General features: G+C 38.9%; 1 protein-coding gene across 4 annotated transcripts in view; it reads left to right on the top strand.

The window, feature by feature from the left end:
• myo9aa (myosin IXAa) overlaps nucleotides 1-25804 on the top strand; it is a 77598-nt gene that overhangs the window by 19346 nt on the left and 32448 nt on the right. For all 4 annotated transcript variants that reach the window (XM_088413988.1, XM_088413987.1, XM_088413986.1 and 1 more), the window contains exons 2-7: nucleotides 1041-1998; nucleotides 18752-18846; nucleotides 18927-18989; nucleotides 21291-21390; nucleotides 23250-23303; nucleotides 25492-25589. In XM_088413988.1, the coding sequence (XP_088270114.1) occupies nucleotides 1123-1998; nucleotides 18752-18846; nucleotides 18927-18989; nucleotides 21291-21390; nucleotides 23250-23303; nucleotides 25492-25589 (1286 nt within the window). In that variant the 5' untranslated portion in view covers nucleotides 1041-1122. The remainder of the gene's footprint in view (nucleotides 1-1040; nucleotides 1999-18751; nucleotides 18847-18926; nucleotides 18990-21290; nucleotides 21391-23249; nucleotides 23304-25491; nucleotides 25590-25804) is intronic.

Genomic DNA, 25804 nt, shown 5'->3' with positions numbered 1-25804 from the left:
ATTATTTCCTGCCACTGATTTATATTTTTGTATGTAAGCTGGTGGTTGATTCTGTGTCAATTTATCAAAAACTTCCAACCTGACCATCACAAAAAAAAATATATATATCTAGCACAAAGATACACTTGTCAGGTGGGTGTGGGGGTGCTTGAGTCGTCCCCCGCCTCTCGCCGCTGCCTCCCCACCCACTTCGTCAATAATTGCGATTTGGCTATCAGGTTGCACTCTCCTCACTTTTTGCCAGGCTTAGCAAGAAGAGTTTTTCGCTTTTGGCAGTCCTGCGCCCACCACCAGGCTACATATGCCCCACCCCATTACCGTCGACAATGTTTTGGTTAATACTCTGTAGAAATAAAATTATTACTAATCTTTTTTTTTTTTTCCCACAACTATGTTTATGAGTAGGCTTGGACATGCAGTACCAAATTTGAAGAATTCGCGCTTCATGAAGAAGTAATATTGAACCTTGTGCCTGTTAGAACAAGTTGCTAAAGTTGTGCAAAGATGTGTTTACCTTTTTTGGGGTCAATATTTGACATCAATATTTTAATAAATTAATCCTTCAATAGAAAAGATATTTTGAAGAATGTTTAAGCTGACACTAGAGATAGAGGCAGAATTGATGGATGTCTTTTGTCTGCAAAACTGTTCACTGCTCAAATTTGTGGTTTAATTTTGACGAGACATGTTTTGGGAGAAGTTTAATTGCCTTCCATACTCGGTTATACAGTACTTGAGCTATACCCCTGACAGTCAATATTAGGCAGATATTGTAGTACCACATATATAGAAAATATGAAGTCTACGGGTGAGACTGTTTTCCAAATATTTAAAAATGTCTTTTCAGGGTGTGACGCCAAAAACCACAAGTATTTTTTATTCAATGAGTTTTCATGAGCAAACTATTGGCAGTAGAGACCTAATTTATATATAAATATATAAATGTGCGCGTGCGTGTGTGTGTGAGACCCATTTGATGAGTAGCATTATGAAATGAATTCATCCCATGTTCTTCTGTCTTGCTTGTCTTATCTTGCCAGTGGTGATGACTTGAAGTCGGTGGCCTCCGCAGCCCAGTGAAGGACATGCCCGACAGCTGCTAATGGGAACTTCTCCTCCGTCATGAGTGGTCGCGATGGCGTTGGCGGCATGGGCACTTTGGGACGCCGGCAGCGCCCTGAGAACTCTGAGTTCACCGTGCGCGTCTACCCAGGCACCCTGGCCGAGGGCACAATCTACTGCCCGATCAGTGCTCAAAAGACTACCACAGCTGCCAAGACCATCGAGCTCGTCATCGAGCGACTCAAACTGGACAGTGAAAAGTGTTATGTTCTGGCAGAGGTGAAAGAGTTCGGTGGAGAAGAATGGATTCTCAACCCCAACGATTGCCCTGTGCAAAGAATGATGCTGTGGCCCCGTGTGGCCCTGGAGCATCGCACGCTATCTGGAGGCGAAGATTACCGCTTCCTTCTACGTCTGAAGAACCTGGATGGTTCAATTCACTATGAGGGCAGCCTTCAAATGTGGCTGCAGGTCACAGAAGAGCGCAGGCGCATGGTGGAACGGGGACTCTTGCCACAGCCGGAATCTCATGGCGACCACGCCGACTTATGTCGTCTTCCGGAGCTCAATGAGCGCTCGCTGCTGGACAACCTGCGTTCACGTTTCCGCCAGGAGAAGATTTACACCTACGTTGGGAGTATCCTCATTGTTATCAACCCCTTCAAGTTCCTGCCCATATACAATCCCAAATATGTGAAGATGTATGATAATCACTCTCTGGGGGATTTAGAGCCTCACATCTATGCAGTGGCTGATGTTGCTTACCACGCAATGCTGCAGAGACAGAGGAATCAGTGCATTGTCATATCTGGGGAAAGTGGCTCTGGCAAGACACAAAGTACAAACTTTCTTATTCATCATCTTACTGCGCTCAGCCAGAAAGGTTTTGCCAGTGGAGTGGAACAGATCATCTTGGGGGCAGGTCCAGTGTTGGAGGTAAGTAGCAGCGGTGGGGGGGAAGAGCATTCGAGTGCTTATTTTACTAATAGACACATCATAGGCCATTCAATTACTTGAAACATATTACTCTGATCGCCATACCTGACTTAAATCTCAAAAACATTGGCAAGTGTTCTTGGGAGTCTTGGCTTTGTTATGAGAATCAGTTGTTAGGCAGTTGCTATGGTTACGTATTTTTCTTCACCCTTGTCATTATTGTTATGTATTTAACACCTTTGTCATGTAAGGTCCTATATTGTTGGGACTGGTTGAGACTGGCTGGATCCTTGGCGTCGTCAGTCTCTTTGCTCATTGCTCAGTTATGTAATCTCACAGGGTAGGCATGGCATGATGCCATTCAGCACTGAAGTTTGAGTCGCACAGTGACACATGCTCAAAACGTCATGCCGTTCTAGTTTCATTTTGTGTGGAGATTCTGAGTCTAGTTATCCATAGTTTCCCGTTTTCTCAGGTTAGTCCTAGTTTCCGGCGCTTGTTGTTGTGTTCAGTTTTTGTGACCACTTCTTCGCTTCTGTGTCCTGTCTGCTTCTGTGTCCAAATCTTTCTCTTAACATGACAGGTGTGGCCTTTCTATTTCTAACTACATCTTTTGTCTTTCTGTTGAGCTGCTGGATAAAACATGATCAGTGACATCATAACAATATGACACTTTAAAATAAATATTAACATAGGCTGTTCTGCTCAGCATCTACATTTTGTCCTTTTTGCACATATTTTGTATTCGTGAAGCTTTGCTCTTGAGCGTTCAGGCTTTAAGCGGATTTTTAGAGTTACACAACTCCATCTATCCTCACCTGCCTCTTGGCTGGCTTGGTGTTGAATTGTGTTAACCCCATACAGAGGTTTATTGCACTCAAGTCCAGCTGTGTGGGGATTATGTTGTGCACACAGGAGCTCTGTCTGTGGGCAACCAGTGGATGTCAGTGGTTACACTAGTAGATTCTTGCTTTTGTGATTCCAGCACAGATGAAGACTGTTTCAGGGTATGTAGTTGTGGTAGAGGCCCAGCCAAAGGTCGTAAAGGGAACTGGGTGTTTTTATATCTCAAAAAACATTCCACTCATATTCCTTTTTCTTGTCACTTCAACACACAGCATACTATTTAACTTCAGTTGAATTCTTAAAGGTTGTGCAACCCTGTCTTGAACTGTATGCACAAAGGAAAGTAAATTCTTGTGGCTTATCATCAAGCCCGTTGATGAATTTTATCAAGTGTCATTGCTCACCATCACTTCACCTGACCACCAGCTAGTTACACTTGAGTTAGCTCCAAATAACGTGGCAGAAAGATAGGCAATCCTTAGGGTCCTTCTCGGGCTGCACGATATGTCCAAATTAATAATCACAATTTTGTGGTGAATATTTTAATTAGGATTATTCATCATTTTTAGTCAAGCGTCTATACATTGTACTTTTTTTTAAACAAGCAGTATACAAGACTACAAGGCTTGATACTTAAAAATAATAATAAACAAAAACAATACAAGTAAATAATAAAACAACAAACTAACCCAAGACATAGCAAAAACTTGGCACACAGGGCAAGACAGCTAACTTACTGAGTGCAAACCAATGAAAAAAATAAAGCCTACTTGGAACCAAGCTCATACTACAACAGCAGGCCTGTGAGATAAGTAGACGCTTTTGTCAAGCAAACTTTTGGGAAACATTGTCATCTAAAGGCTTTTACGGTGGAATTTAAAGGTGAAATATTGGGAGCCCGCCCGTCTCACTTTTTCGCTGCGTTCAGACCGATTGCAAAATATTGCATAGTTACGCTCATTCGTTAGGCTTTCAGTTGAATCTGCTGCTTGCAGCTGCCACGGGATTTGTTTGCTTGCTATTTCTTAAGGTTATTGAAGTCTTGAGCTTGCGTTTGCCCCCTGGTGGTAGGATGACTGAAAGTGCTTGATTTGACATGTACGGTAGCCGACTTTTTAAATGTTAATATTGCAGAGGATCAGCTTAATTAATCGTGGCAGCCGATACCGTGATCGCGATTAATATTTGATTAATTGTGTACTGTAGCCCTAGGTCCTTCTTAGTCTCACAGCCAGGGATGGAAACTTTTTGTTAGTATTGAGTGGAAATACAGTGGTTTAAATGCTTTGATGTGATCAGTATATGCAGATTTAAATTGACTGTGTGGTTCGAAAACTAACTTTAGCGTCTCATCCATATATCTACTTGGTCTCAGTAGGGTTAGTTGGGTTTCCATATTGCTTGGGACTTTTCTCTTGCTTAATTCATATTTTTTTAATGATGTTCTTGCATTTGTGTGATTAGGTCATTGCAAAGTTATGCTGAGCTGTGCATCTCTTAAAATATGATTCAGGCCATCTCTTGATCCATGGAGTGCACTATGATGCAAGAAAGCTATATATGAAAATTTTAACGTTTCACTTCAATTCCGTGGGATATTTCTTTTGCATAATCACGATATCAAAGAACTTGTCATATGAAATAAAATTAACTTGCACTTTGGCAAAAATGTTGCCCCTCTCTCTGTTGGTTTCCATTACACCCCTAGTAAATATACTGTATGTAAATTTAGAAGGCTGTCTAAGATCAAAGATACACATGTTTGCCACAGGTAGCTGCACTGTTGTATTTTCCTTAGTTCAGCAACCACTTCACAAAAATGCCATTCAACCAGTGTGTCTCCAGAGTTAATGTGTAAGCATGCTGGGTACACAGCAACACTATTAAGAGGATTTGAGTGCAGGGGAGTTGCCTTTAATTGTTTGCACAGTTTGGATTGCGTTTCTGCCCATGACGTGATTGATACCAACACAGGAGAGTGTGGTGCTACTGCAGGGAGGAAATGAATGGCAGCTAACGTTACCTCATTGACATACAACACTTGGTCTTAATTACTCTTGAGTCCTTTAGCATGATGAGATGCATGCTGTAGCTTCAATCCAAAGTACACATAGAAGAAGTGTATTCATCTTAAATAGCAACATTTCTACAATCTCAATTTTATTCATCACGCATAACTGGTGCGTTTTTAACATATCTGAAATAAGTTTTGATACACCTATGTCTTTCAGAAGTTCATTTCAAAGTCATTCTGTGTTAATCTATGGCCATCGCTAAAGGGATTATTTATGAGAGTGCTGTGCGTTAGATATGCCGTTATCATCCAAGAAAAACGTACACTCCTTTTACTTGTAGGCAAATCTAGCCAGAAGCCTATATTCTGCAGACACTTTTTAAAAAAAAAAAAAATTTTGGGGTCATTTCCTTTGACATCATTCTCGCAGTATTTAGCCAATACACTAGTTAAGAGTGTGGTACCAAAGAGGTCATGCCATTTTGAACTTTGACATGTCACCATCTGGATAAAATTTCAGCTCCCTAGTGCCTTCTTTCAATGTTTTTCCCTTTGATGTGAAATTACTTTGATGTAAAAATCAAAGGATTGGAAAAAACAGTGTGGAAGGGTGATGACCTGAGATGGATGGGTGGATTATTTGGCTCCATTCTTCTTTCACTAATGCAATATTGACCAGAATGCAATGTAAAGACTGATGAGGTCGCATAAGCAAGCAACAACTATTATTGTAAAAAAAATCTTTGGCACAACTTTAAACAAATACGAAAGGACAAAATGTTTCAGAACAATCAAATGCTCTGCCAGTAAGTCATTCTTTGGTCGGTGAAACAAGGATTTTTTTTTTATTATTTTTTTTTTACATAATCAGCCATTTGATAGGTTATTAGAGGTCATTTTCTTTGCCAAATATTAAAATCAGCATTGGCCGCCCAAAAATTCATCTGTTGGGTCCTAGTTATAGAAAGGGAAATGGCTCAGTATATTTTTTCTTCTTTATGTTTTGTCTGATAAGCTTAAATCTATGCTATATATTTTTTTTTTCACAATCCTCAAATTCTAAATACTGTACTCAATTTTTAGGCCTTAAAAGTACAGTTGACTTTTCAGTCGGATCTGAGTAATTGAACCTGCATTCTTTTTGCGTTAAGTATGCAACATGCATAAGTGAAGTGTTTTGTGTTCTTATGTAAGGCGTATTTTGGGCTGCATGGCTCGGTGGGAGAGTGGTTGTCTCCCAGCTGAGAGGCTGTGGGTTCGATCTTCCGTCCATCTAGACCACGTCGAAGTGTCCTTGGGCAAGACACTGAAACCCCAATTGCTCCTGATGCTGTGTCATCAGTAGGTAAATGACTAGTTGTCCTCTGCACATGCCGGACAGTTTTGAGCCGTTTGATGTTCACATACAGGTCACATACAGATCGCATTTGTTTGGAAATGTGAACAACCTCATGAAAAAAATGGGATGGCCCCAAAATTCCAAATTGAGCATTAAGCCCAGCATTGTGAAACCAAGCTTAAGGAAGTACATGCCAGACTGAAATGAGCAAATTATATGAAAATTAATTAAAAATATGAAGTATATATAAATATACAGTGTTTTTGTGTGTGTGTGTGTTTTTTTTTTGTTTTTTTTTAAGCGACTAGTCAATCATGGGAAAACACAATTGACTAATTTACTGCCATACAAGTGAGACTTATGCTCCCCCCTTCTCATTTTAGGTGGAACTGCTTTTTCAACTCGCTGCTGTTAAAAGATGCTGAACATTAGACAGACCTTGTTCTAGCTGGAGAGCAGTCAGTTGCAGGCAGCTTCACTATCAGTACAGCAGTGTTTATTATCGGTAATGATTGCTCAGTGCTGACAACGCTATCTTCGGAAGCTGCTGAATGACTTCATAGAGTATGTTATCACAGCATGGAAGTTAGCCTCCCTTCTCGACCTCTTGATTGTGCTCATCTATTGTTCTAAAGCCAGAGAATGTGGAAGTCCACTTTTGGAGTCCTTGGGCTCCAAGATGAATACAGTGGACCCCCGTTTTACGACGTCCCTGCCTTCCGTTTTTTTTTTTTTCCACATTAGGATGTAGACTGCGACAATTTTTTCGTCCCCTCTTTACGGCATTTTTCTCGCTTTATGACATCAACAACTGCCATGACCTTAGGGGTTGCCTGTGTTTGTTGTTTTGCCTCCATCTTCAGACGATTTTAGGTACTTGCTCTAATTTTCTGGTTCCTTCAAACTGCATGCACAGCAGTGCGTCACAAAGATACTGGTCTGCTATTGGTCGGCGTCATGGTGTCACAAAGATGGTGTCACTAAGATACTGACGTTCTAAAGATTTGATCCTAGTGTGAGTGCTTACAGTATCGTATTTATTGTGCATTTTAGTGCTTAATTCAAACTTTAATTGTTTAACCATGGGTCCCAAGATTGCTGGTGATGTTAAAGAGACAAGTATGGTGAATCCGCTGTGTGCTCTGCATGACAGTCAAACACACCGTCAAACATGGTGAGAAAGTCAAGCAATGCTTCAAAAAAAAAACAAAAAAACCTGACCATGCCAAATAATGTATGGGTATGAACGCCTTGGTCCGATTTTATTTTGACGTTTTTCCTGGAGGCATGTCGCAATTACGGTGACTTGTCACTTGACTTTCTACTACACAAACTGTTCCTCCCTCCTGGAGTGAGTTAGGAGTCACAACTCACAATGTAAACAACGCAGAGTTGTTGTAAAGTTGAGCAGTAAAAAAACAACTTAAATTACGCACATTTTATTGAACAATGCCTGTTGCCAGCGTTTAGCACAGCTTCAAGCAGTGTGTTGGTCTGGGGCTGCTTAGCTTCCTCAGGACCAGGGGAACCCGCTGTGATTGATGGAAAAAAATAATTCTGCTTTTCCATGAAGCTCCTGAAGGAGAACATCTGGACCATCAGCTTGTGTCCTCAAACTCAAGCGTTCTTAGTTCATGCAGCAGGACAACAACCCGACGCATACCACCAGCAATTCCACCTTAGACTGTCTCAAAAGGGACAAAATTAAGGTTTTGGAGTGTCTGTCAAAGTCTTTTAAAGAGAGCATGTGTAATTTTTTTTGCATGCGCCAGTAGAAGTTTTAGGGGTAAATGCAGGAATACATACTCCTCCTCTGGCTGTCTCTAGATATAATAGACATGGTAACCTCTGGAGGACTGCCACCCCTCATGTAATATAAAAACAATTGTTTGCAGGTTTTTGGAATTTATAATAATTTATAAATGAAAGAAAAATGGTCTAAATCTTACATTTTGCGCAAACCCCACATATCTGCCTTCCTGCATTTTGGGTCCAAATCCTTTTCACCTTCCACAACCTCTGCCTGCCATGTCCAAACACGACACAATTGGGACTGGATGTTGATTACAAGTGTGTTTTTGTGTTTAAACCGATCAATGCTGTCATCGAGTTTCTGAATTGTATAGTATTTTAACTTGTATCCTTGAATTTCTGTGACATAGCTGCATTCAAAAAACAGTCTTTTCTTAGACAAAATGCTAAATGTTATCAGTCAAAATCGTATCGCAGTTGTATGATTCTTTTAAAGGATTAACGAGCAGCTCCCTGAGCTAATGTGCAATTCTTTCCACTGCTGCGGCCAAATCACTCAACAATGTGGCTGGTTGTGTGCACTCACAGACACTGTATTTATGCTCAAGCATACCAGAGTTTGCAGGTGCAAGCACACATGCTAGCACCCTTGCATGTACGTACATACCGCAATCTGAACTGAATCTTCAACTTGACCATCTGCCTTACTACACCTGTAGCAGTATGTCATACAAAAACGAGATGGACAAAGACAGCTTGGTACTGTGGCATGGCCGTTGTGTCGAATCCATTCACAGTAAAATCAATTTGACTGTGAATGGATGCTTTTAGACAAGCTGTATTAACAATAATGTGCAGATGCTCCAGGCCTTTTTATTTCTCAGTATGATGACAGTCTCCATTAGTAAAAGCAACAGAACAATAAAATGACGGTAATGCGTTTTGTCGGAGTGGCAGCCGATATGGCTACCATTGAGAATTTTACAGCCACTAGCTTTTTTACATGACTGCATCTACTTAGCTAACACTGACTTCATCCTTTAATCACTCGGGACCATGGAAGCCTTAAACCACACAATGACAGTGCCACGACTTTTGCGCCCTGTCAAATTGGACCCCTTGTGTACAGTGAAGTCAACGTTCAGAAAAAGTCTCGACTGTGATGTGGTCTACTCGTTAAGAGTTGGCTAGACACACTGCGCGCATTGAACACACAACTGTCGACAGCCGTTCATTACATGAGATTGCTCCGGCTAACTGTGGTGGCCAAAAAATATCAAGCAAAACTGTTCTCACAAGTAGAGTATAGCCCTACAGGGACACACATTCACGCTTTTGTGAACATCACCAAAATGTGAAGTTAGATTGACTTTCAGTACCACGCAAGCACATTTGTGTTTCGGCACTTGAAGGCTTCCTGGAGTATTCTTAGATTGGCACAGGATTGACCACAGGCCCTATGTTTGTGTCTCTACGTATATCTAATTGGATTGACCTTATTTCTGTCTTTGACCGTGGGGCTTAGCGTTAGCATTGTGGATGTGCTACGTCACTTCTCTCAGCTGGCAAGAATGCACAGCTAATGCTTGACATGTGGCCTCCAGTACATGATGGTGTTGGTGGGATGAACACCTGTTCTAAGCGCAACTGTATTTCTGTGTTTAAGCACAAAGAGCTTTATCAATCCGTTATCTTAGGTTCCATCTTAGTTTCAGTCCAAACCGAGGCATTTATAAACGTTTTGATGTCAAGGTATTACATTTATTCTTGGGTAAATGTTTTGCACCAGTGATGAATTGAAATACCAAGAAATGTTTGTTTCGAGAGGGCAAGAGAGAAATTAAAAATGTTGGCTATGAGAATTTGGGTACTTGTTTGCATTACTATAAGGAATTTGATTCATCGTCATGAGTTAAAACATTTCTTTCAACAACTGTATACTGAATTAGGAAATAACTATATGACTGATAAAATCATGAGAACACATTAAAGAAGAAAATATTTTAACCCTCACACACCCATTGGGAAAATGTGTCCCACAGCTTTTCAAAAAAATCACAGTGGATATAGGAATCGTAGCGATAAGATGAAATGGCATCCCAGTGGTTCATTACATACCCATCTACAGATTCTAGTGCATTCAGCAACTTTTCCATACACAACAAGCCGGTGCTGGGACCACTGTCAACAAGATAGGTTGCGTCGTCAATTAACCATCTAGTACTGCGGAAATATATTGATAATATGTGATACATATGTGTGTTACCATTGATTACACTGATGACTATGTATTGTAGGCATTTGGTGATCATTTTCACTTCTCTGGCACATTTTTTGTACAAGTATCATGGTCTATGGGATATATAGTCCCAGTGGTATTGATTGGTGGAAATGGAAGTGGGATTTTTTTAAACAAATTTTCCAAGTATCTAGACTTATAAACAAGTAATGTATGACATAATTTTGATTTTTTTCGAGCGAAAAAATAGGTATTGAAAGGGTTAAGTATTCTACATTATAGGGTTCGTCTCTCTCTGTAACAGGTCTAATAGAATATCACTGAATCTTAATTGTCACTGATAGCGACATGCATCTTTTTTGCATTGCTGCTATGCGCTACAAAATTTTCATCATGCCATTTCTTCATGTACTGTACATTGTTAGGTTATTTTAAAAATATATTTTAATATAATGTCAAAATTAGGCCACATCATGAAAATATGTACACTGTTAAGGATCTGCCATTTGTTTTTCTCCAAGTATGTTCATATTTTTTTTAATTTGCTCCTAACATGCATAACATTTAAAGCCTAAATAGGAAAGAACATTTGCTGCTAAGACATACGGTGCATACTGTTTCTTGAGTTATTTATTTATTTTATTTTTTTCCAAAATACTAACTAAATCAGTGAAGATCCTTGATGTGTTTGGAAAATTACATAAATCAGACAGATATCATGACCTTCACAGTCACCAGGTATTAAAGGTTCTTTGTTCTTCCGCGGACTGTGTTCATTCATGTGCTAAATCACTTTTGTTTCTAAATCTAGCTGAAGCTTCAACAGAACCGGTTATGTTGTTCTTACAATCGCTTGTCTTGTTTTTCACATCTATAGTTTATTTGCTCTCATTCTGTGTGCACTTGGCTGCTGTGTGTTCATTTGAGTAACTGGGAAAGGCCTGGCCCTGCAATGACTGATCTGTATCAACAATTAGCAATGTTTTCACACTGTTAGCGGAAGGTACTGCCAATATAACATACTTGAGAAGGTGCTATGATAAAATGCCCAACAGCAGTTTCGTCATCATGGTGAAGTGCCAAGAACTTTTTGCAAGTCACAGTCCTTGCCCTAGGTAATAACTATAGCATCATTCGGAAAGTGTTGCTAGAAAATACTGTTTTTAACATGAGGATAATGTAAGTCTGTGATGTCACTGTTGCAAAAAATTTTAAAACAGTCTTAATCATGAAGCATTTCTTTATCAGTGTTTATTTAAATTTTTTTAATCACATCTAGTAATGCAGATCAGCAACACTGAGAGTGCAATTATTCCATTATAGTCCAACGATGGTAAACATAAATCAATCATCTTTGACTTTTATATGACACTTTTATGCACATTTTTTTCATCAATAAGTCTCTATTATTTTGTCTCCTTAACATACACTCATGAATAAAATTGGAAACCTCCAACCGAAATATTCTCCTTAGCAGAGCAATAATACTATCTATGATTTTGAAATCCAATTCCATGGAGATTTGTTGGTTTTTGAAGTGGGTGCAGTGGCCAGTGTGATATTTGAGTCAACAATGAGCTTTTGTTCCTCTGTGTTGGCGGAGTGACCTGCACTGAGCCAAGCCTGTGGGATGACTGGAAGGAATGGCGGCATTTCCTGACTCTCAAACAACAACTACTCTCCTACAGGTTTCTTCGAACTCCAAACCACTTCATACCAGACATAATGAGGATAGCTACAGTATAAAGATGAGTCACATGTTGAAGCATCCTTCTGCTAATGGCTCACTAGTCGCTAGGTGATTTCACACAAAAGCGCTTGACTTATCATGCTTTCAAAAAGCGATATTCTTTGGAACTCATCATCTCATTTTCAAAATTTTTAGTGTGCTAGGGTTCTTTGTAACCCATCGTCACTGTTTCAAAATTTTTCATACGTTGTAGTCACTTGGAAGTGGCTGCTCCATCCGTACTTTGCATTTTCATAGTCATTTTATAGGGAACATCTTGTCTTGCGATCGTTTACATTTGATAAGAAAGGATTGGCATGCCTAAAAAGATCACAATTAACACCATACTTTATTACTGAATAATATAAACAAAAAAATACGTAGATTTTTTATTATTTTTTTAACAAGTCGATATGAGCAAAATTAACATTTGGGACTATGTTCAATTTTTAAATACCACTATCTGGCGAAATAATGTTTGTTAGAAGAGATTTTGATTATTTGAACATTAAGAAAATTCAACTCGAGTCTAATGCGTTTCCCCTTATTCCTGTATCTGCGAGAGAGTGTTGTCCTAAAAATAAATCCCCCCTCAATACCGGATAAAGCTATAGGATTTGCCGCTTGAGTTTTGAATAAGATTCACTGGAGTTAGCTGCCTGACGCAGCCCGACTGCTTTATAGGGGCCATGCAACATAATGCAATTCGTTCATCGAAATACAGTAATATTGGTAATTAAAATTGAAAAGAGTAATACAAACCATTTGAAATTTTAGTGTAATTAGACTTTGATTAGCGAGTTTAATTAGATCAATGATCCCATCACAGGCTGGAGTAATATGCCTATTTAAAGAACTTATTTGTGCATATACTTGTGTATGGTTTACCAAGTATCAATAAAAGTATTCTCAAGCATTTTGCCAATGTTTCTATCTGTGACAACCTCTTAAGGAAGGAAAGAAAAATAAAGTGGTTTTTTTAAAGAGATTTTTCTGCATAGTATGTATACTATTGCTCAATTGTTGTCAAAATGATCAGCGTTTTTCAGGGCAAAATGTAATTTCATGTCCAGCCTCATTTACCCCGGTAGAACACAGCACCATTGTTTAGGCCCGAATACCCCAGTAAAGTAGATACTGAAACTAGATGCTTCTTTGCTTGATCTGGTCTGATCCCCAGCTCCTGTTTGTTTCGCCATGCTTTGAACTTCTGCAGGTTCAGGTAAATTAGCTTTAGTGATTTCAGCTTTGCTCTGCTCTCACACTTGAGGAACCAAACACTTTTATGTAACACCAGGTCAAAAGTTCAGCAGCCTATTTTTTTTAACTTTAATATTGTCACATGATAGTGGGAGGGGGGCAGCTAAAGAACAAAGTAAACAGTGTTTTGAACAATGTGAGAAATGACACTGTGAATGAGATCATGTGTGAAATTAATCAAGTTGGACTATTACGTAGTCACTATCGGTGTGATAGTGCCCACACACACATGCCATTTTCTTTTCCAGCAGCAAGTGGCAAAATATCCATAACCTTAAGATGGATAAAAGCAAAACTTTACAGTAAACTTTGCAGTTTACAACTAATTAATAAATGCTTTACCTTCCCTTTTATTTATTTATTTTTTAATCTAATTCTTGAAGCATGAAACACCAGCTAGCTGATCATTTTGTACCGATGTTACACACCCCATAAGTCTAACAAAGAAGCAATGTGTCTCTGGCAAGTCACTTTGCGTCACAGCCTAGTGGCAGTGACAGCTATATGACTTATTTCACTGGACCATCACATCCACTCTCAGCGTTGTGTGGTGACAGGATTCCTAGAAATGATGTAAGATAGCTTCGCTATTGTATTATTTCTGAAAAGCCCGATTGTTTCATCTCAATAACAACTCTCACCCAAAGCGGGTTCTCTCAAAAGGATGAATGATATTTTTTGTCACTTCATGGTTGAACTGCTTTTTCAGGACACATTCTTCTGAAGCTGTCCCTCTCAACTATTTTATGATTCATATTCTGTTGATTCATACTCACTGCTATGCTGCAGCATTACAGTCAACAACAATAATTAAAACTAATCACTCCTTCCTGTGACACAAAGCCTCAGGTGCAGCGTGTTTCTCCGCCCTACGGCAAAGCTAGCTGCCATAGACCTGATCCATTTTGGACTGTGAATTATCATGCTGACAAATTCAGGGCCAAGTCCAGGGCTACAGTTTGTCTTGTAATAGATACGTAGATGGTTTACACTGCTTTAAGTGACTGGTGAGTCACATCAGGGCCTCTGTCAGGCAAAGAATAGTCAGTCCATCAGAGAAAGCACTTTTTTCTCTCGTGACTAATCTGACCAATACAGACAAAGTATCTCTCTGTTCCATTTAGAACAATACAGTCACATGACATCTGAGAAATTTGAAGCACTGAAAATAATTTTATCAACTGGGAATTGATGAGTAGGAAGGATGGCTAATCCTGGTTGTGTTAAATCAGTCATTACACCAATCTTCGAGCTGTCGAGGAGGAATCCCTTCATCTGTTTTATTCTCTGCTGACTGATGGCAGCTTGACCTCGAACCTTAACTTTATAAAACACGATATGTTTACTCAAAATTCCTGGCAAGAACGTGCCCTTAATGACAAAATGCCTACCACAGCACATGGCACATTGTATGTAAAAGTCGTAGCGCCCGGTTAAAATGTTAAAATTCAGGATCAAACTCGTATTAAACAGTCTCCAATCAACCACAAATAAAGTTCAGATGTTCTATTTGGTCTTTGCTGACTGAAGTAGCCTTCTGGCATCACCCTTTTTTTATGATGACTGGTATTCAGAACTATTTATAATTTCATCCACCGTGACCCACTTCATTGAAGGTACTGTATACTGTATTTTTTTTTTTTGTGATCAGCACTGTTTTCCTGGTGCCAAACTATCCTTTTGTTATTATGGCTGAAAAGGTCAACTTGGTTTTGTCAGACCATAGCACATTTATTCACTTCTTTGTGAGAGTTTGTTATAATACAGTGAAACTAATTAAACTAATTAAACTAATTACCATGCTAAACTCCGAAATAGCCCGTAGCACTAATAGCCTACGTACAGTGAAGTATGGGAAGTGTTATGTTTTGGGGCTTTAGCTGGAAATGGGGCTTTAGCCAAGCCGGCGGGAATTCTGAACATTGTGAAATAGCAGTCAGGGTTTCTTCAGGGTTGTCTTGGAAAGCAACAGGTGGCAGGAAAAGCCCATTACAAATGATGGACTTTATCAAAGGCACTGTTGGCAGGTGAACCATTTGAGGTTTAATTTGATTGAGGTTTAATTTGATTGTTTAATTCGGAACACAGCTACATCCCCATCGATAAGAAGGCATGCACATTTGTGCCACCTTTTTTATATCTATTGCCTATATATATTTTTTTTACCCTCCCCACTCAAATATTTTATTTTCAATTGAGTTGTGCAAGTTTAATTATTGTGCAAGTTATCAGCAACTGGTGGACAAACAGTTTTGTACTGTGTGTACTTCTCTTCACCTCACTGTTAATATAAAAGTGGCATTTGAACAGGTGTGTATCCAATTTTTATGTCCACTGTATGTACTATGTATCTCCTATTCATTCAAATGTCTTACATTATGCACACGTTGCCTCTCTACATTTTCATGAATCATAGATGTGTTTCCAGATTATTGGATGCTAGCCAGAATAGCATATACAAACACATCAAATATATGCCAGTACCTTGAATATTAAGATAAGTGTTGTTCTTCACAAAGTTGGGACAGTGATTGCAGTGTTAAAGTTAGCCTAAAAAGCTAATCAAACCTTCTGTGTGCGGACTGAGCTTGCAGGCGGTTGCTTTACACCCACAATGCTTTGGCTCCATCTCAAGTCTGTCATTGGTCTACTTTTGGCTCACTCTGTGCCCCAAAGCCAGGAAAAATGTTGTTGACCTACCGTATTGAACTGTATGAAGTGGTACAATTGTGTCTATGCAAACAGTTTAAGCTTTGGCTCCAGGAAAGGGAAACAAGCTCATTGCTCTGATATTCAAATACAGTACGTACTTTATCCAAATCAGTGAATAATTACTTTAATCTGCGCATCATGAGAACCAAACTTCCTGTTGTTCTTTATTTTTCTTCCACAGCACAGATAACCACATGGTGTGTTTTTTTAATGAATCTATTGAGAATAGTATATGTAGCAATCTGTGCTAGCCTTAAAACGGAAGCAAGATATAAATCTGAATAAATTTAAGAGGAAAATCTAAAGCAAATGGGCCTAGAGTATGCTAGTTTAGACATGGTATGGACACAGAAAATAAATTTTCAAGTACAAACTTAAACAACCATGTCAATCTTTTAGCTACCTGTTTCTCTTGAGTTGCTCTGAGCTTCCAGACCACTATTATTTATAACAAGTCCACCTCACGCAGAATATATCTGCCCATGACTTGGAAGCTAGGCTGGGGGAAACTGCAAGAGCCTCTTCAAAGCAATGGCCTAATTGCACAGTGACAAAAAAAAAAAGGTGCATTCTTGATTTCTCTGAAGATTTATGCTAGGCGTGTGTTGAGGGGCTGTTTAGCAATATCCCTGCCGTGACATGCACACTAATTGACAAAGTGTAATTTGGCCGCTTGGTCATTAATTGGTGTTGAAAATAGAAACTTTGCATGTGCTTGCAAGTGCTGGCTCCCTCGCATGAGATGGGGCCTCCTCCCTAAAATGAGATTATTTAGCAAGTCAAAAAATTGGTTCAAGAGACCGAAAATAGGGCTAAGTGTATGTAGATCCTGATCCTTGAAGTATCTTTATTATTGTAAGCACACGTACACCTGAGGTTTGTTGTCGACACAGCAAACACAAACTTCTTAGTGGGACACACGGAGCAACTGTGGAAGTTGCTTTCTTCAGGCCCCGTCGCTGATGTTAAAAGGCAACGTGTACAATGAAAGGAAAAAAAAAAAGGTATTGCATGTTTTTTTTTTTGGCTGGGCTTGACATGAGGACACTATTTTTCAGACCCGCAGTTCCTGAACCAGCCAGAAATTGAGCAGAATACCAACGCTTCCTGTATTAGACCACAATTATTATGTCGGCTTTGTATGTATTTTTCCACCTTGCCCTCTGCCTTCAGCAGTTTCAGAGAAGGTTCATGAAGTACATGTCTGTGGCGGTTATCCTGTGTTTGTGAGCCAGGATGTGAAAGTAGCAGAGAGGCCAATGTCTCTAAATTCTTCTGGTCCCCTTTGAATGGAAAGGTTGAGCTTCCCCGCCAAAATCTTTCAGTTGTCAAAAAAAAAAGAACATCTACCAACTCTCATGTCTTCAAACATTTTTTTTCGCCCCCAGGCAGAAAATTTCAGCTGTTTCTTCGGGGTTTTTCCATTGTCATTATCAAAAGTTGTAAATAAGCTAGAACTATCAGTATGAAATATCAGTTTTCAACTTTTTATTTTAACTGCACTGTATCGACAATGAAGACAAATGCAACAACGAACGCTCCTTTACTCTCGCTTTAGTCGTTTTTGTACCCTGTACTTGAGTCCATTAATTGGCCCCAAATAGAGAGTAGTCATTGTGTGACAATGGGAAGAAAACAAAATATTCTAAATGTAGACAAAGATTGGTTTATTTGTTTCTGTAAAATGCCAACACAAAGCTCCACACCAACTCTCACACTCATTGGTTGAATAGTGTACTGTACACTGGCACATTCTGTCTAGCACTTGGATGACGTCACAGTATTATTGAATGTGATGCAGCTGTTGTCATCATCCATACACTCCCTGCCTCATTATTGCATCAATGGATGGAGCTATGAGTTGAGTTACTGTTGCTGTGACGAATACAGGATGGCTATTATTGTTTTGTTAGTCCCCACTAGTTCTTTTAAATTAAATGCCTATATTTTGAAAACAAACAATCCATTGCAAGGTTCATTTGAATTGTTTAGGACGTTGTAACAAAAACACCAAAATAGTTTCTCTTCTTTTCATTCCACCAAAGTGAGAAGCCAACTAAGCCTCGCTGTGTTGTTATCTAATTCATTGCTAATTGGCTGGGGGAGGTTTTGTTTTACATGTGTGGTTACATTCCGGATGCCCTTTAATGAGCTGATACGAACTTCAAATGCTGTTACTCTGAGCTCTGACTAGGTTGGCATGTAAGACAGGGAAGGTGCCGGTGAAGGTAGGGACACAGAGGGGTGTTTTTCACAGCTGCTGTCTGTGAATTTGCAGAAGAATTTGATTAAACGTGGCAAAGCTACAAATAAATGCAGATCTATGGCTTTGATCTATGGGTTGATCTATGGCAACAAACTACTTCCTCTGCAGGCACCCATACAACAAAAACAGTGGTAAAGGGAAATAATCTTGTGTCCTATAAAGGCAAAACCACTACATGTTCCACATGGCCCACACAGACCCCATTAATCACTTTTTTTTTTTTTTTGCAAGGTCAAAGCTTAGACTGGCAATTTTGTTTTTCTGTGATTTAAATAGCCCCTAAAAACATATTATCTGTCTCTGACCGATATTGTTCGAAAGTATGAGAGAGGAAAAGCTTGCTCTGTGCCATCCTGGCTGACAGCATTTTAACAAAGTTTGGCGCAAATTCAAAACTACTTGTATGGTTGACCCTGAAATGAGTTCTTCACATATCCATTCTGCTTCAAATGTGCCCCTTGACCCCTGCTGCTAAATTCATTGTATCAGATTATATCACAGGGTGTCAGTTTTTCTCCATAGTCCTGTAAATATCTCGATGTTTGTGTTGCATAGATTTATTCTTACCACCATGTTGCTTTCTCTTTCTCCTCCAGGCATTTGGCAATGCGAAAACAGCTCACAATAACAACTCAAGCCGCTTTGGCAAATTCATCCAAGTCAATTACCAGGAGAGTGGAACTGTGAGAGGGTAAGGAACCAAAAGAAAAAAAAATGCTTATGATGAAGAAAATTGTGAAATAAACAAATGATTATTTATCATCGATTCAGAGCATATGTGGAGAAATACCTCTTGGAGAAGTCAAGGTTGGTCTACCAGGAGCACAATGAACGGTAAGTGCTTCTTTGAAAGGCAGATCCCCAATCTCAGATCCTACGGGTATGTGTCACAGGAACTTGCAGTGGTGCATTTAGCGCTCATTGTGTGTTGGAATGTGGTCAGCACAAAAACTACAACTCCTTAGCTACTTTACAGTATGTGGTTTTTGTATGTCTTGATGCAAAAAAATAAGGTACTTAAAGTATTTGCTTGCAAGTGTTTACTAATGTATCCACCTATAACTGTGCCTCCCTTTCCAGTTTTATTTCACTGAACCTTATCACCCATAAGATAGCCTATTTCTTTCTCTTATTTGACAAATGTTTTCAAAAGGTCTTCACGTCTGAAAGTTTAAATCAGTAACACTGTTGTGTGGGCCAGTGGTGATTCATTGAGCGAATTGAATTCAAAGCAAAGCTTGACACTAATGTGGTTGCCCGCTGACTGGAGGTTTAATTGAGGGTTAACCTCACCATGGGGGCTCATTGTGGGCCCCGCATTCACCGCCCCTTAATGAGATGGATTGCTGACTCCAGGCACATAAAATATTTCCACATGTTTTTTCATGGAGGAACTTGCATGTGCATCCTGCACATGACTTTCAACCTTTATGGTGCAGCTCAAGATGTCAGAGGATGAGTGCACCTATCAGTGCATGCGCTCATTAATGCTGACTTGCTTTTTATGTGTCTGTAAAACACTGCATGTAACAGTCATTGAGCAATTGAATATTCTCTGTAGTGCTGATAGTGTGTTAAAAAAAAATGGTACAAACATTTATTATACAATTTATGAAACTAGCTGGTAATTTTGTCCCATGGTTAGACTTGACTACATACCATAGTTTTAAACCAATAACTGCATTGGTATGAATTGTAAGAGTAGCTGTAAAAATGTTGACTGGCATTATAGACGTTTTCAATCCATGATGAGCGCTCCTATGGACAATTGATAATGAGCATTTGTTCAATGTCTTTCATAGTCATCTTGAGGACACCGTACACTCCTTGTCTTTTCTAGTAAGAACGATTGCCACACTACTAGAACAAAGAGGGCACGCTGGAAGAATGAACCAGCTCGAGGTCCACCTACTAGTCACTTTTTGTCCATATTTATATAGGTCACAGTCATTCTCCACTAGTTCCATTCTATTCTATTAAACAGGTACACATGCCTTGGAACAATTTAGTTGTACTGATTTTTTTTTTTCTGAACAGCGCATTTTACATGTAATCTTCAATTAGATTTCTTTTTTAAACTCATTTAGGCACCATTTCTATGTAACTTAGAATTTAATACAAACATGCTTAACATTTATTTTTTATCTTCTAATATTTAGACTAAACAGTAAATTGTCAAATTTCAATTGGTGTATATTTCTCTGGTTGCTTACTATAATACTAAACATGCTTCTTAGTACCACTCCATGTTGTTTGAATTTTCCCGAACATAACTGAGACCCAACCACCTCATGGAAAAAAAAATTGTAGAACGAATACAATACCTTTTAGTGCATTATTTAACATTCGTGTACTACTAATATTGCAGGGGAAGAGCCGAGATGGGTAGCTAGTAGAATCCTGCAATGCCACGAGTGCCAAGTTATGGCTCTACCAAAATGTTGGTTATCCTATTAGCATGCCAAAGTTGACCTACAGGGTGGACAAAGAGCATTCGAGTACATCAACCTTAATGAAACAGCTTCTGCAAAAAGTATAAAGTGCATGACAGATGCTACGATTGCAACACAGTAGTTTACTAGTAAGATATAGTTGCTTACTAGTAGGCCAAAAAGTGGGTTAGTAACTTTTATATAGTGTATCTTAATCAATGTACTTATATGTTGAATTGTCTAACTCAGAGTCGCTCAATGTGTCAACCGCGGTCACGCATTGTCCCGTATGCCTCGTAGCACATATTAAAAAAACGAACAGGTAACAGCCCCTGCTAGTAAACAAATAAATGTCCAAACAGCTTTTTGTTGGCTTTCAACCTGTGTAATTGTAATCTCGGTGTGGAGAAAGTTGACTTTTTTTTTTTTTTTTTTTCCCCTGTTGCTTAATTAGAACAATAACATGCTGATACTTGTTTGGCAACAAAAGGGCAAAAGAAAAGTTTTACAACCACCTATTATTGTGATATTTAACACAAAGCCAATCACTTATAATGTGAATTAAGTCTTTTTATTTTTGTTATGGTTATTACTAAGCCTGTAGAAAAGGAACATAAATATCATTTATTGCAGATATTTGTTACAGATGGAAATGTCATCATTTTGAAATTGAAATAATATATTACTCTCTTATGTCCCCTAGAAACTACCACGTGTTTTACTACCTGCTGGCAGGAGCGAGTGAAGAAGAAAGGACTACCTTTCACCTCAAGAAACCTGAAGAATACCATTACCTCAGTCAGGTAGGCCTCAATCTTGTTAGCCTGTAGAGTAAATTGTTGAGATTTGGGTAGATCACTCGAGCTATCTAATGTGGGAGTGATTTCCTCATTTTTGCACTTGTGTTTTATTGCTTAAACTGTATGTATTGGTTTAAGTGTTGATTCAAAAATTGGATGACACATACACACACACATTTGCACAAAATACACACATACAAATGACGCCTCTACTTGTGCTAATCGAGCACCTGGTAGATTTGTATTTTGTTTAGTTTTTTGGGTGTGTCATGGTTTTCAGTGCATGGTAGCAGTAGTGAAATACTGTACACTTAGTTCCATCTTCAATGCGCATGCATGCACACACACGCATTCTTATGCACACACACACACACACACCCTTATGCTTACATCACCACTGACAAACTCATGGCAACAAATGGCAACTGTGCTTTGGCTCATCAGTAAAACTGGTTTCACATACTGTGAGTTGAAAGAAATGCACTCTGAAGCCACATACACGTTGAACTTATGGAATGTGGAAGATGTGTAAAACATGTCGCTACCTCAGAGGTTTGACAGCTATGCCATGACTGCTGGCGACTTCCTCCCCTCCTATGAAATCTTAACGCCTACGCCGAGAGGAGCAGAGAATTCCGTTCATTCCTCCTCACCCCTCAACTGCACGCACAAACACACATGCTTACATAAATTTGACCACATTCTTGCACCCTCTTCATAGTCGTGCTGCCTTTTGAATGCTGCTTCTTCACATCTTGTCTTTTCTGCGGAGTGTAAATACACACACTTGAACAGATTTGAGTCGACCCTTTGGTGAAGGCAACCCGCTTTCACACTACATAACCATGCTAGGGATTAGCACCCGTTTGACCACATTCATAGGTCTGTTTTTGTTGAACCCTGACTTTGTCAGGCTGACAGAATGGCTGTTTTGCAATTTGTTCCTTTAGCATTACTCCTAATTTGAACAACACTTCAAATATTACAGCAAGAAAAATTTCCCCAGTGATTGCTTTTTGAGAAGTAATTAAAACTTGAAAAATTGGTCTAAGTAAGCTTGAAGCACAGGTCTTATTTACTTTAAAATGTTTCAAAATAGAATAGTGCAATTAAAGGTCACTACTGTGGGCTTTTATGTTTTCGGATGTCTAACCTATTTGCGAATATAGTAGAATGTAGAATATAGTAGTATATGAGTCTCTCGCCAATGCATTCAGTTTGCTACTAATCGTGGAATTAATTATTTGTATTAGTCTCACTATTTTTAGGGTGGCAGTCAGAGGTGGCTAGAATAATATACAGGAATGGTTTAGAATATGGGGAATTATTTGTTTATTAATTTGTGTCTTCAAACTATTGCGGCAGAGTGCTTGTCAGTGTTTGGCTCCACTCAATAGAAAAAAAAAAAAAAGAGTCAAAGAAGATTTGTAATTTGCAAAACTTTATTGGTACAATTAGTGGATAATTAGCAACAACTTCTTTGACAATGAACATTGTGTGTTCAAAGGTTTTTCATGAGAAGCTGATATTAATTTTTTTAGTGTTGTCACATCATTTAAACAGTGGGTCATGATAAATTGCGTGAACATAGAAAATCTTTCCTAAAAACCTCATAGTAGGCTTCAGGGAAAAATACTGCTACTTTTGCTCTGAAAATAAGTGTTCAACCGCTTCTATTCAATGTGCTTACACTGTTTGTCAAAGTGTGTATATGTATGTGATGCCCAATCATTTCTCATGTTTTTTAACTGCATGTTCATTATTGTTTCACATGTTCAAGTCCTTAATGGATTATGTCATCATGGAATGCTGCTGTCTAATTCTAACTTCATGCCCTGTAAACTCTACCTTAACATTTCCAGATGACAAAGACAACCCACCGACTGCACTGGGACAGTTACTGTGAGAGTGAAGCGGTCAGTATCTTGAGTGTCACTTGTACACTTACGTTTTATAGAAGCCATCAAAGCCAGCGCACGTTGCCTTCCTTCACTTTCTTTTTCCGCTTTTGCATATTTCCTGTTTTGCTTTGGGTTATGCTTTGGATCTGTGTTTGTTTTTCCCTTTTGTTGCTTGTTGGAATGATGTTGGTATGTCAAGTCATATCCTGACCACTGTAGATGCCTTGTCTGCAATCCTTTTTTTGGACAATTCTTCCACACTCCAGAAGTAAGATACAGTACTCACAGTTGTATTAATACATTGAACTTGACCAGAAGGTCAATATTTGTTTTGTGCAACGCAGAGTTTTTTCAGAAGGCACACCTGTTTGGTTCTGGAGCAGATAAAATGCGTGCCAGAAAAGGTCCAAGGCCAATGTCATCAAAGATATATTTCAAATCCAAAACACAAACAACAAGACTTCCCTTTTGGCCTGCATCAAAGGGAACACTCGTAATGATTTGAAAATGTCAAGCACGGTCCAAACTCCTGTTCATACTCCCAAGAAAATGCAAAAACAAAGAATTCATTTGAGCATGAGAAAGATCTAAAGTGGAATCTGATAGATGATGGCAAAAAAAAAACATCCAACCTGCATTTGAGCAATGGAGAACACTTTGAGCTGTTCTGTGTATGAAACAAATTGATCGCTTTTCTTTTGTAGGTTTGATTTTTTTTTTCTTGTGACTGAATCTAAAACCCGTAAATGCTATGTCTTTCAATGTAACGCTCGCTACTTTGATTTTGAAGTTTCACTACACACCGTGGGCGCAGTCGGCACTGGGGTTTTGGGGGGTAAAGAGTAAAGCGAGGCATTTGTATGCCTGAGTTTTAATCAAACCTCTTCCTGAAGTTGCATTTCCAACTTTGTAAGGCAGAAAAATCATACAAGCTAGACATAGAATTGATGCTATATCTGCTTATCATGTTAAAGACAGCAATTAATAAATGAGTCAAATGGAATACATTTCGATGTTCTCGAACCAGTGCACACAGTTTCCATAGCTTGCCACTCTTATTTGAAGCAGATGGAGAAGTCATAACTTTTACACGATCCGCTCCAGTTTAGTAATGTTTCTGTGTAGGAACAAGGATGGTCTCGGACATCGGTTCAGTCTGCTCACTTCTTTTATTGAAAATAATCCTGTAACAACCTCAGCTAATGCGAGCTGCTGTTACTGTAGCTGCAACAGGCACTTGCTAACAGCCAACTGACATCCGCCCTCTAGCTTGTCCCATTACGGTAATTATTGTAAGTAAAAATAGGGCCAATATTTAAAAAAAAAAAAAAAAAAAAAAAAAAGCACATCTCTGCGTCAAAACTTGGCTTGTGTGGCTCAATCTCGAATGGTGAAAGAATAAACGAATAAAACAAGAATACATTCTATTTGTTTATTTACCGTTTATAGGACTCACCCATACTTTTGGCCTTCATTTTTGGAAAAAAAAAACATGTCTTATATTTGGGGAATTACGGTATTCTCGTGAACATATCAACACATTGCTCATAATTCATATATACAGTCATAGATCTGACTAATTATAAATATATATGAAATTGAATTGAAATTCTTTTTGAGCACAACCATTGATTCACATCTTTTCAGTTCTGTTTTGTAGTTCACACATTGAACAGAAACACCCGTTTGCTTTACAAGTACAAGAGGTTGATTAGTGTATTTGCAGTGTCTGCTCATTTTGCTTGTCCGCAACATTTTGTATATACACTACTCACAAGTCACAACAATCAAACTGGATTCAATAATTAGCGCTTCATTACAATTCTGTCTTTAGTCCCAAATGTATTAATTAATTGTATTTGCATTTTACTTGTCGTTTGCGGTCTTGCATAGACTTTTTTACTGCATCATATTATGTTAATGGTGTTTGCGATCTTAGTTAGATTAATACTGACATGTTTTACCACTGGAGCGGTATCATCCACCACTTGTTCTTCCGCACATTGGACCACAGTGTTTGCTTCCTGATTATGCTCCAGTCTAAACGAAACCTCTTTTTTAAACATCTTAGCATAGAGACTGTAAACACAAAAACATTTATGCTCTGTTTATTTCAACCGTGTCACTAAGTGCCTCTTCACTTCTTAGCGAGTTGCTGTTAGACAAAGTGAGAGCAATTACTTCTGGTTTCCACATCTTGCAGGACTGCTTCACAGTTGAGGGAGAGGATTTGAAGCACGACTTTGAGAGGCTTCAGCTGGGAATGGAGATGGTGGGCTTCCTTCCACAAACGCGGAAACAGTGAGTTATCGACACACACAACTACAAATGACTACTAGTCAACTAGTAAAATATGTTTTTCTTTCCCTTTGGCACAAACAAGGGCTGAACCACGTTGGTGGTGGCAGCATGCTTTGGGGCTGTTTTTTCTCAACTGCAACTGGGACCTTAAGACAATGTGGAAGGAATTATAAACAGCTCAAAATAGCAGTCATTCGAAGCACAAAACCTTCAGG

Source organism: Hippichthys cyanospilos, chromosome 4, assembly GCF_059441005.1.
Source record: "Hippichthys cyanospilos isolate Australia breed blue-spotted pipefish chromosome 4, RoL_Hcya_1.0, whole genome shotgun sequence".
Classification (NCBI taxonomy): domain Eukaryota; kingdom Metazoa; phylum Chordata; class Actinopteri; order Syngnathiformes; family Syngnathidae; genus Hippichthys; species Hippichthys cyanospilos.
The sequence above is the reverse complement of the archived record's forward strand: the minus strand, read 5'-3'. Positions and strand labels throughout refer to the sequence as shown.